The sequence below is a fragment of the Pseudonaja textilis genome, chromosome 1 (assembly GCF_049901715.1).
Source record: "Pseudonaja textilis isolate UNSWEBS1 chromosome 1, rPseTex1.2, whole genome shotgun sequence".
Taxonomy (NCBI): domain Eukaryota; kingdom Metazoa; phylum Chordata; class Lepidosauria; order Squamata; family Elapidae; genus Pseudonaja; species Pseudonaja textilis.
Window position 1 is genome coordinate 299,970,450 of NC_141990.1, and position 15,456 is coordinate 299,985,905.

The 15,456-nt window shown below is 36.7% G+C and overlaps 1 protein-coding gene across 11 annotated transcripts in view; it reads left to right on the forward strand.

Moving 5' to 3' along the window:
• MARK3 (microtubule affinity regulating kinase 3) overlaps positions 1 to 15,456 on the forward strand; it is a 68,613-nt gene that overhangs the window by 18,626 nt on the left and 34,531 nt on the right. For 4 of the 11 annotated variants that reach the window (XM_087922228.1, XM_087922230.1, XM_087922229.1 and 1 more), the window contains exons 2-4: positions 383 to 421; positions 4,690 to 4,881; positions 13,686 to 13,739. In XM_087922228.1, the coding sequence (XP_087778354.1) occupies positions 383 to 421; positions 4,690 to 4,881; positions 13,686 to 13,739 (285 nt within the window). Of the gene's footprint in view, positions 1 to 382; positions 422 to 2,589; positions 2,635 to 4,689; positions 4,882 to 13,685; positions 13,740 to 15,456 lie in introns of all 11 variants that reach the window. The other 7 variants (XM_026698552.2, XM_026698554.2, XM_026698553.2 and 4 more) reach the window with 2 other exon arrangements.

A 15,456-nucleotide genomic window follows, 5' to 3' on the forward strand; every position in this document is an offset into this window, starting at 1 on the left:
GCTGGGAAACTTTTAGTTTCAGAATTCCACAGAATGTGCCAGATGCTATTCTAATAAAAGTACTTTGAGATTATGTTTGTCTTGGAGTTACTGACAGGAATGGATTTTCCTTGGAATGCTGACAGCAGGTTTATAACCAACCATGTGTCTTAACTGTTGATCTCTTAGTATTTCTGTAGAATAACTAGTAGTTTATCATGCATGTTAATGATAATGTCCTGTTTTAATCATTGTTAATATGTCCTTATAACTTTTTGAAATATTTCAATAAAAAGAATATATAAATATCCCTTTGATAAAATTCAGCAGCACCTTTTGACAAGTTTATTTCTATTTATTTTTCTCTTCTTGCTTTCACTACACCTATTTCTTAATGAAAAAGGATGCTGGAACATCTGTAGGGGAAAACTTTTGTGAAAAGGTGGGTTATATTTTTTTGTCCAAAAATCAGGCTTTTATCTGTCTTCTGAATATACAGTATTAACTATCAAATTTATTTCTCTGTTCTTAGTTTGTGGATTTTATTCTAAATCACCAGAAAATAAAAGGGTATCCAGTTGCTAAGAAGGAGGTAGTTAGTAAAATCACCAATCCTTTCCAGGAATACTTTGTAAGCTTGGATGTTTTGAAATAGAATAGTGAAATAATGGTGAAATTTACCATTCTTATTTACCTAGGATTATGTAATCTTATATAAAATTCTTTACTTTGGATTCTTTCAGGAGGAATTCGTCACTTTTTATCTCTGCTATTTATGCTTCCCTATACATTGCTGATTTCTCAATATACGCTTACTTTAAGTCTTAACCTTTTTCACATTTTTCTGTGAAAAAATATTGTTAGAACATTAACTTTTAATGTCAGTTTTCTCTCCTGTATCTTGCTTTGTTTGTTTGCATTTTGACTCAAAGGCTTTTAGATGTGCTCAAAATATTTTGTTACTTGTGAAAAAAAGTTGAATAATGTTCACTTACTTGAAAGTTAATAAGACCCCCTTGAAGGTGATGGAGATGGGTCTGAATCTTGTTATCTGGGGGGAGTTCAAGCCAGTTGTTACTGACAAAATGGACAGGGTCCTTGGAACTACTACTGGTAGTTCTGCCACCTATATTCTGAATCCATGCCCATCCTGGTTGATTAAGGCCTCCTGGGAAATGGCATGTGGTTGAGTCCAAGCAGTGATCGATGTCTCTTTGTAGGAGAGAAAATACAGCTGTCATTTGTCCTGATACTCATCCTTTTGTTGGTACTTGATGCATCATGATAGGAAAAGGGTGGCGGCTGCCGAGTCAGCCATGCTGGGAAGATTGCTGACATAAGAAAAGGGACAGACAGAAAGTTGTGCACCCCCTTCTCAAGAAGCCATCCTTGCACTCCATAGTATTGAACAACTTTTGTCCAGTCTCCAATCTTCCTTTTGTGGGGAAGTTTGTTGAAGGGTGGTTGATGCACAACTACAAAGGGCTTTGGATGAAGTGAATTATTTGGACCTTTTCAGTTGGCTTCAGGCCGGAACACAGCACTGAAATGGCATTAGTCACACTTGTTGATGACCTTTGTGGAGGGCTTGAGATAGAGTTGGTGTGACTCTTCTGGCCCACCTGGATCTTGTAGCAACTTCCAATATCATCAATCTTGCTATTTTTCTGGATTGGTTTTGAAAATTGGGAGTATGAAACACTGTGGTGATTCTCCTCCTTTCTCTGGCTGGTCTTGGTGTTGATATGGAAAGAATGGTTGAATCCTAGGTCCCTTCAATGAGAGTGAGCTTCTGAAGACCTGGCTTTTCCCTTAACTACTGGGATAAGATTAAATGATTGTGTGTTGAAAGTTTGATTTGGCACCAGACTTTCTTGTTTTTAATGTTTTAATGTATTTGGTTTTATAATTTTAATATTTTTGTACAGTGGTACCTCGGGACTCATTGTTAATTGGTTATGAGAGCTGTGATGAGTACTAAAAACAAGGAATGCCAAACAAACCACATGATTTACCACATGACCCTTTGTTTTGGTTAGGAAGGATTTTCTGTTTGTCCTTTTCTTATGTCAGCAACTTTTCCAGAATGGCCAACTTCTGGTCCATTCTCCACACCTGTCGCCCTTTTCCTATCACAGCGCATCAAGTACCAAAAAAGGATGAGTACTAGGACAATGTTTTCACATCAAAATGTGTCAAGTACTAAATTCTATGAGTTTTGAAGCAGTTGAGTACCAAGGTACCATTGTATGTTGTTTTAATTTTTGATTCAGAGCTGCCCAGAGTTGGTTATAAGATGGGTAGCTATATAAATTTTATAAGTAAATTAAGGTAGCATAAAGTGTTAAATTAAATAATTCTAAGTTGACTAAAAGATAGATGCTGGGCTACTTAACTATGTCTAATGGAGCACTGCAAGGAAAGGAACACTATGCAAAAAATATTCAAGGATAGCTTCTTAAGTAGTTTGTGATTAGTTGACATTTGTAAATGGTTTGAAAAAACAAGTGACTTCAATCACTGAATGAAGGTTGATGATTTTGTAGCATCATTATGTTGGGATGAGACAATTTGAAACTTGCAGGAACTTGTTTTTTTTTTTTAATATAGCCCCGAAGGCTGCCAGTTGAAGCCAGTTGCTGAATACTTATTCAGGCATGTAACCATATAAATTTAAAAATATGGAGTTTCTGAGCACACATTCTAATACAGAAATCAGATTTTAGTATCAGTACCAAGACTAAAATGATATTCATGAAAAATCTACTCTTGGTCTACTCGATCACCAGTATTTCTCTAATCTTAAGTAATTGGGGAGAATGAATTCATTTAAGTATTGCTGTTATTAGACAATGAAAAGCACAAAACCTGATTAAACTGTTGCAGAACATTTAGAGACATATCAATACATTTACATCTACTTACTTTTAGATTTACAATACATTACAGTATTGTTCATTATTTTGTAGAAAGAACGACATTGAAATTAATGCATAGATAAATTACTGCAACAGTTTAGAAAATGAAAAAGAATTGGAAAGATATTTGGGGGAGGTGTAAGGACATGTAGAATAGTATGAATAATCGTAAAATTTAGGAAATTAATTGTTAAATATTTTCCCCAAGTGCTGGGATACTATTATGACTGCACATATAGAAGCTTGACTTGTTACCAGGTTTTTGTTGTTAATGTTTTAATGTGTTTAGTTTTATATTTTTACTATGATTTTATATGTTGTTTTAATTTTTGATTGGGAGCCATCCAGAGTTGGTTAGAAGATGGGCAGCTCTATAAATGTTTTAAATAAATAAAAAATATAAAGGAAATACTAAATGTAAATATAACGAAGAACATGAAGAAACAATTATGCGAGAATATTATTGTAAAGAAAAGGGACTCATAAAATACATGTGGCAATGCCACTTTATTGTAATTCCAATAACAGAATCAAAATTGTAACGCCTAAAAGGTTGATTTGTGTATGATATTGTAATGGCCAGTTTATGCATACAATAAATTGTCTAATTTAGGTTACTAAAAACAGGGGGAAATATTTTGACCATACATGGATGTTTATTATATATTTAAAGCAAATATTTCACTGGTAAAATAAAAGGGTGCTTAAGATTATCAGCAGTAAAAGTATAAATTATGAAATTATGATTACAACACTAAAGTAACTCAGAGAGAAGTTAATAGCTCCCCTTAAAATAAAACTCACAGCAGCTTAAAAGCAAGAAAGTTTTCTGAATAAATGTGCTTTATTCTGTCAACAGAAGGATTACATAGATGGAGCCTAGACTTCCTTGACTGGGAATAAAATAAAAACCATTTGACAAGTGGGCAATTGAAGGAAGGAAGGAAGGAATAAATGTAGTATTGATCATTAATGAAAATTCCAAAATCCAAGGTCATACAGGATATGTATTGGGACCAACCTAATGTATAAAATTGTTTCAAGATTTCTAAATTTCTTCATTAAGCAAAGTTTTATTTAAAAGTGGTTGTGGGGAAGAAGGAAGGACTTTACTTTCTTTGGAAATCATGAAGTTTGCATATCCAATTATAAAAAAAATAGTGGAAAATGATTCCTAAATATAATGTCTTAGTTTTGTCTCCAAGTTTAATTAAAAAAGAGGTTGGGCGCATGGTTGGTTTGATTTTTTTTTCTTTTTGCAGCTAGGGCAAAAGTGCTATAAGTCATATTATCAAAGATTTTAAATAATTATGCAAGATATTGACTTTACATCATACTAAAATGTGAAATATGGTGGAAAGCAACAGAATCTCTCCAAATCATTGCAGGAAATGCCTATATTGGTATTGCTGATTTAAATATTCAACAAGAGTGTCTATTCATTAAAAATACTATTGTGTTATACTATATTTAAAATAACATTTTAGAAATCAAAGTATGAAATCCATGGGTAATCCATCTTGTCCCTAATAGCTGTTGAGATTGTTCAATAGGCAGACTGCAAAAGTGGGAAAATATCAGGTGTTTGCTTGTTTGCTTTTCCAAAAGTATCAACAGAAATATTTTCTGCTTAAATATCAAAGTTTTAATTTGGCTATCATAACTTATATACATGAACTGTTTTAATGTCATCTAAATTGGTGCCTATTTGTTCTGTATCTCCTAATCTGATATCAAGTTCTAGAGTCTATTGTGTCACAGTGTATCCTAAGTTTTTCTGTTTTTATTATAGCATACCTCTCACAGTGAAGGACGACAGGAAATTTCCTCCCGAACTAGTCGGTCTGGGGCTCGCTGTAGGAATTCTATAGCTTCCTGTGCAGATGAGCAGCCTCATATTGGGAATTACAGACTCCTTAAGACAATTGGAAAGGGAAATTTTGCAAAAGTGAAACTGGCCAGACACATCCTTACTGGCAGAGAGGTAAAGTCATTTTTTAAAAAAATTTGCAAGATAAATTTCCTAATACAATAATTTTTAATAATTAAAAAAAATGAACTTTGCATAAATTTAATAGGATGTTTTTTCTGTATAATTAATACTAACGAAGTGTGTTAGCAGTACAACTAAAAGGTTGATTAAATGTTGCTAGATTAAACTGTGGTTGTTGTTCAGTCGCTAAGTCTTTATGACCCCGTGGACCATAGCACATCCTTCACTGTCTCCTGGAATTTGTCCAAATTCATGTTCATTGCATCAGTGACGCTATCTAACCATCTCATCCTTTGCTGTCCCCTTCTCTTTTTGCCTCCAATCTTTCCCAACATCAGGGTCTTTTCCAGTGAATCCTCTCTTCTCATTAGTTGGCCAAAGTATTTGAGCTTTAACTTCACTATCTGTTTTCCAAAGTACAGTCAGAGTTGATTTTCTTTGGGATTCACTGATATCCTTCCAGTCCAAGGGACTCTCTAGAGTCTTCTCCAACACTAAATTCAAAAGCATCAATTGTTCAGCACTCAGCCTATGGTCCAACTGTCACAGCCATACATTATTACTAGGAAAACCATAGCTTTGACTATATCGACCTTTATTGGCAAGGTGATGCTTTTTAATATGCTGTTTTACCATAGCTTTCCTCCCAAGAAGCAAATGTCTTTTAATTTCACCGCTGTGGTGGCCACCTGCAGTGATCTTGAAGCCTAATAAAATAAAATCTGTCATTTCTTCAATTTCTTCCTCTTCTATTTGCTAGGAAGGGAAAGGATGCCATGACATTAGTTTTTTTTTAATATTGAGTTTGTAGCCAAATTTTGCACTCTTATCTTTCAACCTCATCAAGAGGCTCTTTAGCTCCTCTTCACTGTCTCCTATTACAGGGGTCGCCAACCTTTTGGACCTCAGGGACCACCAAACTAATAATTTTAAATCCCGTGGAGAACTAATATGAACCTAGCATGCCGCTCACTGAAGTGCCTGGACTCCCACTGACAGGATGGGATCCTTCAGGGCACTTAGCTTGGCTGCCTGTTTCTGCAACCTTAAATACTCAGAACCATTTGGACCCGTTTCCCACAGAAAATAAAACACCGGGATCTCTCATCTCTCTCTCTCTCTCTCTCTCTCTCTCTCTCTCTCTCTCCATCTCATTTCTCTCATCTCTCTCTTCCCCCCCCCTTTCTCCGGGATGGGGGGGGGGGGAAAGGAGCCTCTGAACTGCTGCTGGGTGGTGGGAATCTGATGTCCGGATGCCGACGAGCCACGTGCTGAAGACCAGATGGCTGGCGGGTTGGGGCAACAAGGGTGATACCAGTGGCAGATGTATTGATGCATGCGGGAGATCGTGGCATCGGAGACCTTCCCGGGTGTTCCCTGGCCTGCAAGGGGTGGGGTGGGGGGAAAGGAACCTCTGAACTGTTGTGTTGCATCCTGCCTCTGTGCATTGAGCAGGCCAAGAGGCTGCCAGCGATGCCCTCAAGTGAAGATGTTGCGGGGGAGGCTCGACCCTTCCTCTCAGGAGCTGCAACGTGCTCACTGCCCCTCTGGCAGCTGCCAAGCCACCTGCCACCGTGCTTCCTCCTCGCCAGAAACACACCGTGCTTCCTCCTCGCCAGAAGGAGGAGGCTTGGTGGCTGCCAGAGGGGCGGTGAGCGCTTTGCAGCTCCTGAGGGGAGGGGGTCAAGCCTCCCCCTCTCAACATCTTCACTTGAGGGCATTGCTGGCAGCCATTCGGCCTCCTCGATGCACGGAGGCAGGACGCAACACCAGTTCAGAGGTTCCTTTGCCCCCACCCCCACCCCCTCGCAGGACAGGGAACACCCGAAAAGGGCTCCAATGCCGCAATCTGCATGCTACTTTCCCTCCCTGCACGCATCAGTCCATCCGCTGCTGGTATCACCCCTGTTGCACTGCGAACCACCAAAATTTTCTCACAGACCACCAGTGGTCCGCGGACCATCGGTTGCCGACCTCTGTCCTGTTAGAGTGATATTGTCTGCATATCTGAGGTTGTTGATATTTCTTCCTGTGATCTTAATTCCAGCTTGTGATTCATCCAGCCCAGCATTTCACAAGATGTACTCTGCATGTGTTAAATAAGCAGGGTAACAATATATAGCCGTGTCACACTCCTTTCTCTATTTTGAATCAATCAGTTGTTCCATGTCCAGTTCTAACTATTGCTTTTTGACCCACATAGAAGTTTCTCAAAAGACAAGTAAGTTGATCTGATACTCCTATCTATTTAAGAACTTGCCACAATTTGTTGTGATCCACACAATCAAAGGTTTTAGCATAGTTAATGAAACAAGTAGATGTTTTTCTGGAACTTCCTTGCTTTTTCCATAATCCAGCAAATTTTGGCAGCTTTATCTCTAGTTCCACTGCTTCTTCAAAACCCAGCTTGTACTTCTAGTAGTTCTTGGTTCACATATTGCTGAGCCTAGCTTGTAGGGTTTTGAGTATAACCTTGCTAATGTGTGAACTGAACTCAACTGTACAGTAGTTTGAGCATTCTTTGGAATTGGCCTTCTTTGGGATTGGAAAGTTAACTGATCTTTCCCAGTCCTATGGCTACTGTTGAGTTTTCCAAATTTGCTGGCATATTGAGTGCTACACTTTAACAGCATCATCTTTTAGATTTTTAAATAGTTCAGTTAGAATACCATCAACTCCAGTAGTTTTGTTGTTGGTAATGCTTCCTAAGACTCACTTGACTTTGTACTCCAAGATGTCTGATTCAAGGTGAATGATCACACCATTGTGGTTATCAGGGGCATTAAGATCTTTCTTGTATAGTTATTCTGGTAATTCTTGCCACTTTCTCTTAATCTCTCTGCTTCTCTGCCCATCTTTGCACAAAACGTTCCTTTGATATCCCCAATTTTCTTTAAGGGATCTCTAGTCTTTCTCATTTTATTTCTTCCTCTATTTCTTTGCATTGTTCATTTAAGAAGGCTTTCTTTTTGTTCCTTGCTTTTTGCTTTCCTTCTTTTGTCAGCTATTTATAAAGCCTCATCAGACAGCCACTTCAATGTCTTGTATTTATTTTCCTTTGTGATGGTTTTAGTTGCTGTGTCTCGTATATTGTTACAAATCTCCATTCCTAGTTCTTCAGGCACTCTGTCTACCAGATCTAGTCCCTTAAATCTATTCATCACCACCATTGTTTATTCATAAGAGATATGCTTTATGTCATACCTGAATACCTTGTTGTTTTCCCTATTTTCTTCATTTTAAGCCTGAATTTTGCAATAAGAAGCTCATGATCCAAGCCACAGTCAGCTCCAGGTCTTGTTTTTATTGACTGTAAAGAGCTTCACCATATCTTTGGCTGCAAAGTACATAATCAGTCTGATTTCTGGCAATGTCCACGAGCAGAATCTGCTCTTCAGTTGTTGGAAAAGAGTATTTGCTATGACCGGCATGTTCTCTTGACTAAACTCTAACAAAATAAAATTTACTAGCCTTTGCCCTGTTTCACTTTGTGCTCCAAGGTCAAAATTGCCTGTTATTTCCATTACCTTTTGATAATGTACCTCCTACTTTAGCATTCCAATCTCCTATGATGAAAAGGGCATCTTTTTTTGGTATTAGTTCTGGAAAGTGTTGTAGGTCTTCACGGAACCAGTCAACCTCAATCTCTTCATCCATGGTTGGGAATAGACTTGGATTGTTGTGATGTTGAATAGTTTGCCTTGGATTCAAACCAAGATCATTTGTCATTTTTGAGCTTGTACCCCAGAAGTACTTTTCCCACTCATTTATTGAGGGCTACTCCACTTCTTCCAGGGGATTCTTACCCACAGTAGCAAATAATGATCATCAGAATTAAATTTGTCCATCCCATCCACTTTAGTTCACTGATTCCCAAGATGTCAATGACCAATCTTTCCCTCTTTTGTTTGATTCCATCCAGTTTATCTTGATTCATAGATCTTACATTCAAGGTTCCTATGCAATATTCTTTATAGTATCTGACTTTCTTTTCACCATCAGATACATTCACAACTAAGCATTTTTTCAGCTTTGGTTCAGCTGCTTCACTCTTTCTGGAGCTACTTGTAATCACCCTATACTTTTCCCCAATAGCATATTGGACATCGTCCAACCTGAGGGACTCATCTTCTGGCATCATATCTTTAACCTTCTGGTACTGTCCTTGGGGTTTTCCTGGCAAAGATGTTGGAATTGGGTTGTCATTTCCTTCTCCAATGGACCATAGTTTGTCAGACCTCTCTCTATGACCTATTCATCTTGGGTGGCCCTGCACAATACAACTCATAGCTTTATTGAGCTGCACAAGCTCCTTCACCATGAGAAGGCAGTGAACCATGAAGGAGAATGATTAATTAAATTAAAATTTAATTAAAGTAAATTAAAACTAAATTAAACTAATAAAAATTAATGTTCTTGGAAATCCCAATAAATTTCTTTCATTACAAGAAGCTAAAACATTCTCCTTTATAGAAATATTGGTTTGGCATGTAGGTTTCTTTATTTCATATATATTCTTGGCAGTATTTATGTAAAGCATCTTTATATATCCTTTAAAAATCTGCCATTAAAATGAATTTGGATTTTGTTGCTTAGTTAAGAATGCAAGAGTACTTATGCTATGAACAAGGCCCATTATTCCAATATCCTCTTTTCTATTTGGCCAACTAGATGGCAAAGGATCTAAAAAGTATGAAGAAAGCAGCCCCCTGTGCAACTGTTGCCTAGCAATTATAGAATACTAGAGGTGGTTGCAGATGTAGTGGACAATGTGATAGTAGCCGCTATCCACTAATTACCATATCACCTATGCATTTGTATAATCTTTTTCTAAAATCATTTGTCGGTGGTTGTAATCATATTTCGTAAATGGATGACTCCAATTCATCATTGGTTGCCTTTTTCAGCTTTTTTCTACAGCTGCAGAATATCTTGGTGCTGCAGCCGGTTAGATACAGATATGTAATACCCATACAAAGGTTGATACATTATGTTCATTTGTCTTCTTTCTTATATCCACAAACAACAAGTACAGTTTCTACTATCCAGGAATGTTTTCCTGAGCAGGCAATCTTATATGTTCAGACTGGTGAGATACTTGAACCATATTTTTATTCATATATATTTATTTATAATATATATTGAACCATATTGAACCATATAAGGAGCCTCGGTGGCGCAGTGGTTAGAGTGCAGTACTGCAAGCTACTCCTACTGCAATTTGGCAGATCGAATCCCACCAGGCTCAAGGTTGACTCAGACTTCCATCCCTCCAAGGTGGGTAAAATGAGGACCCAAATTGTTGGGGGCAATATGCTGACTCTGTAAACCGCTTTGAGAGGGCTGTAAAGCACTATAAAGCAGTATATATAAGTCTAAGTGTTACTGCTATATTACAGTAGTTAAGCTGAAAAGGGCCTTTACAGGCTCAATTTAATGATCTTTTGCATTAAAGTCATTTTGGAACGCAGATACAAAAAATTTCCATATACTGCTTGACTATATCCATGTGATACAGATGCTATAGAACAGAGTTCCCCAACCTTTCCAGCTTTACGGACCAAGTGAGGGTGGGTATTCTGCACAAGTGGTGGGCAAGCACCCATTTGCACAGCTCCATTTGTGGGAGCGGCGGGCACACCTGCCGTTTGCACAAATGGAGCATGCACGTCCGTGCTCATCTGCTTGCACAAATGGGAATGCACAATGCCTATGCCTGTGTACTCAACAGCCACTTCCTCAGCCTGATTCTGAACTGCTCAAGGCATGGTAGTGGGTTGCGGCCTGGGGGTTAGGATGCCCTGCTGTAGGATCTATTGCCCACATTTTATTGCAGTGCTGTTTAGTGATATTAGATTTTATATCTGGTAAAATACTACGTCATTTTGATACTTTTTCATACAAGTTCTGCTTAGCTGCTGTGTATGACTAGGAAAAGCATAGTTTATTTCAAGAGCCAATGATACAGAGTATAGCACAAATACGCCAATGCTGAATCTGAAGAATTTTTCCCACGTCAGATCCAAATCCAATACTATATTTTATTGGCTAATTAAGGACTGAGCCTTTTCAGCCTGAACTTAAAATGATTTTATAGTACTAATAAAAAAAAAATGTAACTCAGGGTTGACATGAGGGGTCCTTGGTGTTCTCTGAGTTTGCTTGTTTTCTTACAGATATTTCATTATCCAAATTAGGTAACATCATCAGTGCTAGTGATGATGTTACCTAGTTTGGGTAATGAAATGTATGCAAGAAAACAAACAAGCTCAGAGAGCACCAAGGAACTCTCCTGATTTAATAGTCTTTTATTAGTCACTCGTTATGCAGCAATTTATCTTGTGTTTCGCAGGAATATGTACATTTTGAAATCACTTAGAACATAATTGTAAAAAAAACAGATATGCAACATTCAAAATTTCTTTCTGCTGTTTCATTTGTAGGTTTAGAGTCATCCATCTTTAATGGGTGACTTTTGATAACATTTACTATTCTTGTGATGCCATTTGGAAGGACAAATTCCCTTAAACATGTTTTTAGAGGCAATCTCTTTACTCAGTGTATCTTACAGCAATAGCACTTACATTTATAAACAGCTTCATAGTGCCTTACAGCCCTCGCTAAGCAGTTTACAGAGTCAGAATATTTCCCCAACAATCTGGGTCCTCATTTTACTGACCTTGGAAGGATGGAAGGCTGAGTCAACCTTGAGCCTAGTGAGATTTGAACTGCCAAATTGCAGGCACCGTGGCTCGTATGTCTTCAAGTAGAACATAATGTTGAGATGATACACTTTGAAGCTTGACAAATAGATTTAGTAGTCTTAGCTAATGCCTTTTATTAATGAAAAGGTCCTTTGGAGATTTTTGCCAGAAAATTACAACCAAAGGAGATCTAAGTAGAAAGGAATGAAAGAAAACAGAAAAGATAATACAAATCATATGGCAAATCAGGGAAACTTTTTTTGTTAAGAAAAATTAAATGAAAATAAGTATTACTGTTTGCTGCTAGTTATTGTAGAAATATAGTAATACTGTTTTCAAAAAGAAAACAGTATTTGAAACAAACAGCTGTCTTTTTATACCAGCTGATGTTTCCAAGCAGTTCTGTTACACAACTCAGTGAATTATTTTAGAGCAGTGATGGCTAACCTTTTCAGTACCAAATGCCCAAAGTGTGCGCACACACACGAACCCTCCGCATGCCCATGCATGTGACCTCCTGCACTCTGTGCATACAGTCACAACCCCCACATGTGCACCCCGCCCATGTGCGTGCGACCTCTGTGTGTGCCCCCCATGTATGCACTGCAGGGACCCAAGGACCAGCTAGGCGCTGGGAGGCACATACGCACAGCTGAACTGGGGCAATGGCTCACATGCCCACAGAGAGGACTCTTCATGCCACCTCTGGCACACATGCCATAGGTTTGCCATCACAGTGTTAAGGTGAATTCAGTCTGAAGACACATAAAGCTGTAATTCAGTAAGGATATTATAAACACCTAGTTCAAAGTAGTAATGCATTGTCCAAATGCATTTTTATTTCATTATTAAATTTGTATGCTGCCCAGTTTCCAAAAGCTCTCGATACCTGTATTGGGCATGATGTTGAATCAGGGGAATGAGGCTTATATGAAGAGAGGTTTGAAAGCTGGTTGATTGATTCTTACCAGCAACTTAGACAAGAAAAAAATTGAATTCAGAATTTTGAGGTCCACTGTGATTTAATTTGACCAGTTAAAATGTTCCTGTTTGGCACAACGAAAGTCATGATTGCAGAGAATTCATGATGTTGAAGAAGTGTATAAATATATTTCTGCTTATCAGAATTCTAGATTCAACAAATTATATGTGTCTTGAAAGAGAGATTCAAGAGATCACTTTCTGTGCACTGGATATCAACTTGAGCGTCCATTGTTAGTAACAAAACCTGTCGTCACTGCAGAAGAAATATTCCAAATATTGATTATGGACTGTATTTAGAAGGGGGATTTGAAGAAAGGTTCTGTTATAAACTCTCTTTAGAATCTATGAGTTGTTTTCCTTTCTGTTATCCTTGTCATCTCTATTCTTCATTTTTGTCTCTTGTTGTATATCTTGTCTTTTAATGTTTTAAACTATTTGTAAACTGCCCAGAATCACTGGCAGCTAGGTGCCATATATATTCAATATATCGTCATCCACTATTACTATTACTTTTTTAAAAAACAAAATTTTATTAAGTAAATTATTTAAAACATTGGACCTGGCGTGATCGTTCCGACCATCTTGTTTGTCATACATATTATGGCATAGAATACATATTTTATATACATATCTATATATCTGTACATTTATGCAGTGGTTTCCAATTCTAGTCATCCACTCTGCCAACCCTATTCTCTTTTAATTCTAGATCTTCTTTTTTTCCCACCATTGATAAAATTTATCCCATACTTTTTAGTATTCTATCTCTTCTTTATCTTTCATCTCTAAAGTTAGTTTATTCATCTCAGTGCATGTCCATATCTTTTTTATTACATCATTTTCATCAGGAATTTCTTTGGCTTTCCACTTTTGAGCAAAAGTTAATCTTGCTGCCATAATCACATGTATCATTAAATAGATCTCTTCTTTATTGTATTTTTATGTTTGTATTCCACTTTATACCCTGCCATTATTATTATTACTATTGACATTACATTGATTTTGTGCACTGTTTGTTCGTTTGGTAATATGCTATTAACAATCAAATATTTCTGCTTTGTAATACAACTACAGTTAAGAGAAATCAAACAATTGTATTTTTTCTAGGTTGCAATAAAAATAATTGACAAAACTCAATTGAATCCAACTAGTCTACAAAAGGTAAGTTTTTTAGATATTCCATCTTTTATGTATACTATTTTGTTTAGAATATTCTTTTCTGGCACTTCTGTCTTCCATTTTTAAACATTGTATTATTTTAAGAATAATGTATTCAATATGATTTCATTTTAATCATACTCCATTCTCTTCTAATGGATAGAATGGAAGGAATATAATCTAATAAAATTAGTCTTGATCTGAGCTCAGAATTTTTGTCAAAAATGTGAAATAAGTACTATACCTACATTCTCATACCCAAATCTGTAGTATAAACCAAATTGTGCCTGCCATTTTAATTAATGGATAAAAATGATAAAAACAACATCTTCACATATCATTTTCTCAGGCTGGAACTATATGTATTGAAATTAGAGATCTAGATTACAAATCGGCTGGGAATCTGATCAGTGGAGGAGGTATAAGCCATGCTTGTAACTTCCCATCACCCAAAATGTTTCCTTGAGTTATGTAACAAATTTGTATCAGGAAAATCCTCTGTAGAAAAGCAACTGAAGGAGGGAGAGATGTAGAAGGAAGTATAGGAAAGGTTAAGCAGTCTGTCTTGCCCATTGTCACTTACTCAAGCAGTGAGGTGGATTTTGTGTTGAATGTATATTTCCAAGCTATGAATGATGCTATTATTTATTCAGTAAATTTTATAGATGTTTGATGATTGTTGGAATGCTAATTTCTTGTGATTTTTTTAAAAAAACTCTGTTCTATTCACAACGAAACGATACTTTGATAGCATTATCTCTGAGGCAGGGGTTGATTTAAAATAAAACAATTTAATTGTTCTGCTCCTTTCTCTACTAAGAGCAGAACATAGCAAAGCAAACGTTTGGAGTGTCAACTTGGAACTTTGGTTACTTTAAAAGCAAAAAAAGAAAACCATTGTGTAGATAATGCATTTCTTAGGAATCAGTCTTTGCTTTTGGAATCTTTCCAGCTGAAAATCCCAGCTGTCAAATGAATATTGTTTACTTTATTAACATCTTGATGAAAATATCTTACTTTGAGTTGAAAATAATTTAGCAAGCAGTTCAGTTTCCCAGGCTATATTGTGTATTCAGTTTAGAACAATCCAGTTACATATTTAAATAGAATCTTATATTTTATAGGAAATAATAAAAAGGCATTCTTTTCTTTTAAAATACCTAAATGTCCAAAACAGTTCAAGTGCTTTCACAGAAACAAGCAAATATAAATGCAATTTTAAAAACCTTCTGTTGTCATGTTCCTTATTAAATATAAGAAATCAAGTTATGTAAAGGGGAAGAACATAAATATTGTTGAATTATTATGAACCTTTAATTAATGGTAGTCATTCCGGTGATTAAAAATGTCTCCCAGTGAATGGAGAGGTGATTTTTAGAAACCTTCTAATTCTTGCAGCGCAGTGCATATTGCGGACATGTATAACATGTTTAATGGGTTGCAGGGAAAAAAATGGCTAAGAATATTATACATCCTTGTTTAGTTGAGGGAATTTTTCAACATTTGAATATTTCTGTAAGTTATTGTCGATAGACAGATTTACCATTGTGGTGGCTAAGAGTACCAATATATTCAGGGAACTTCCTTTGCCTCATCAGGCTCCTTGTCTCATTGATTCTGAATTTCTGCATTAAAATATGAGAAGTTGGAGAGGAACTTTTGGAGAAGAACCTTGATCCCAAATGAACATGTACACATAAGTGAGGAAGAAACTCCCAAA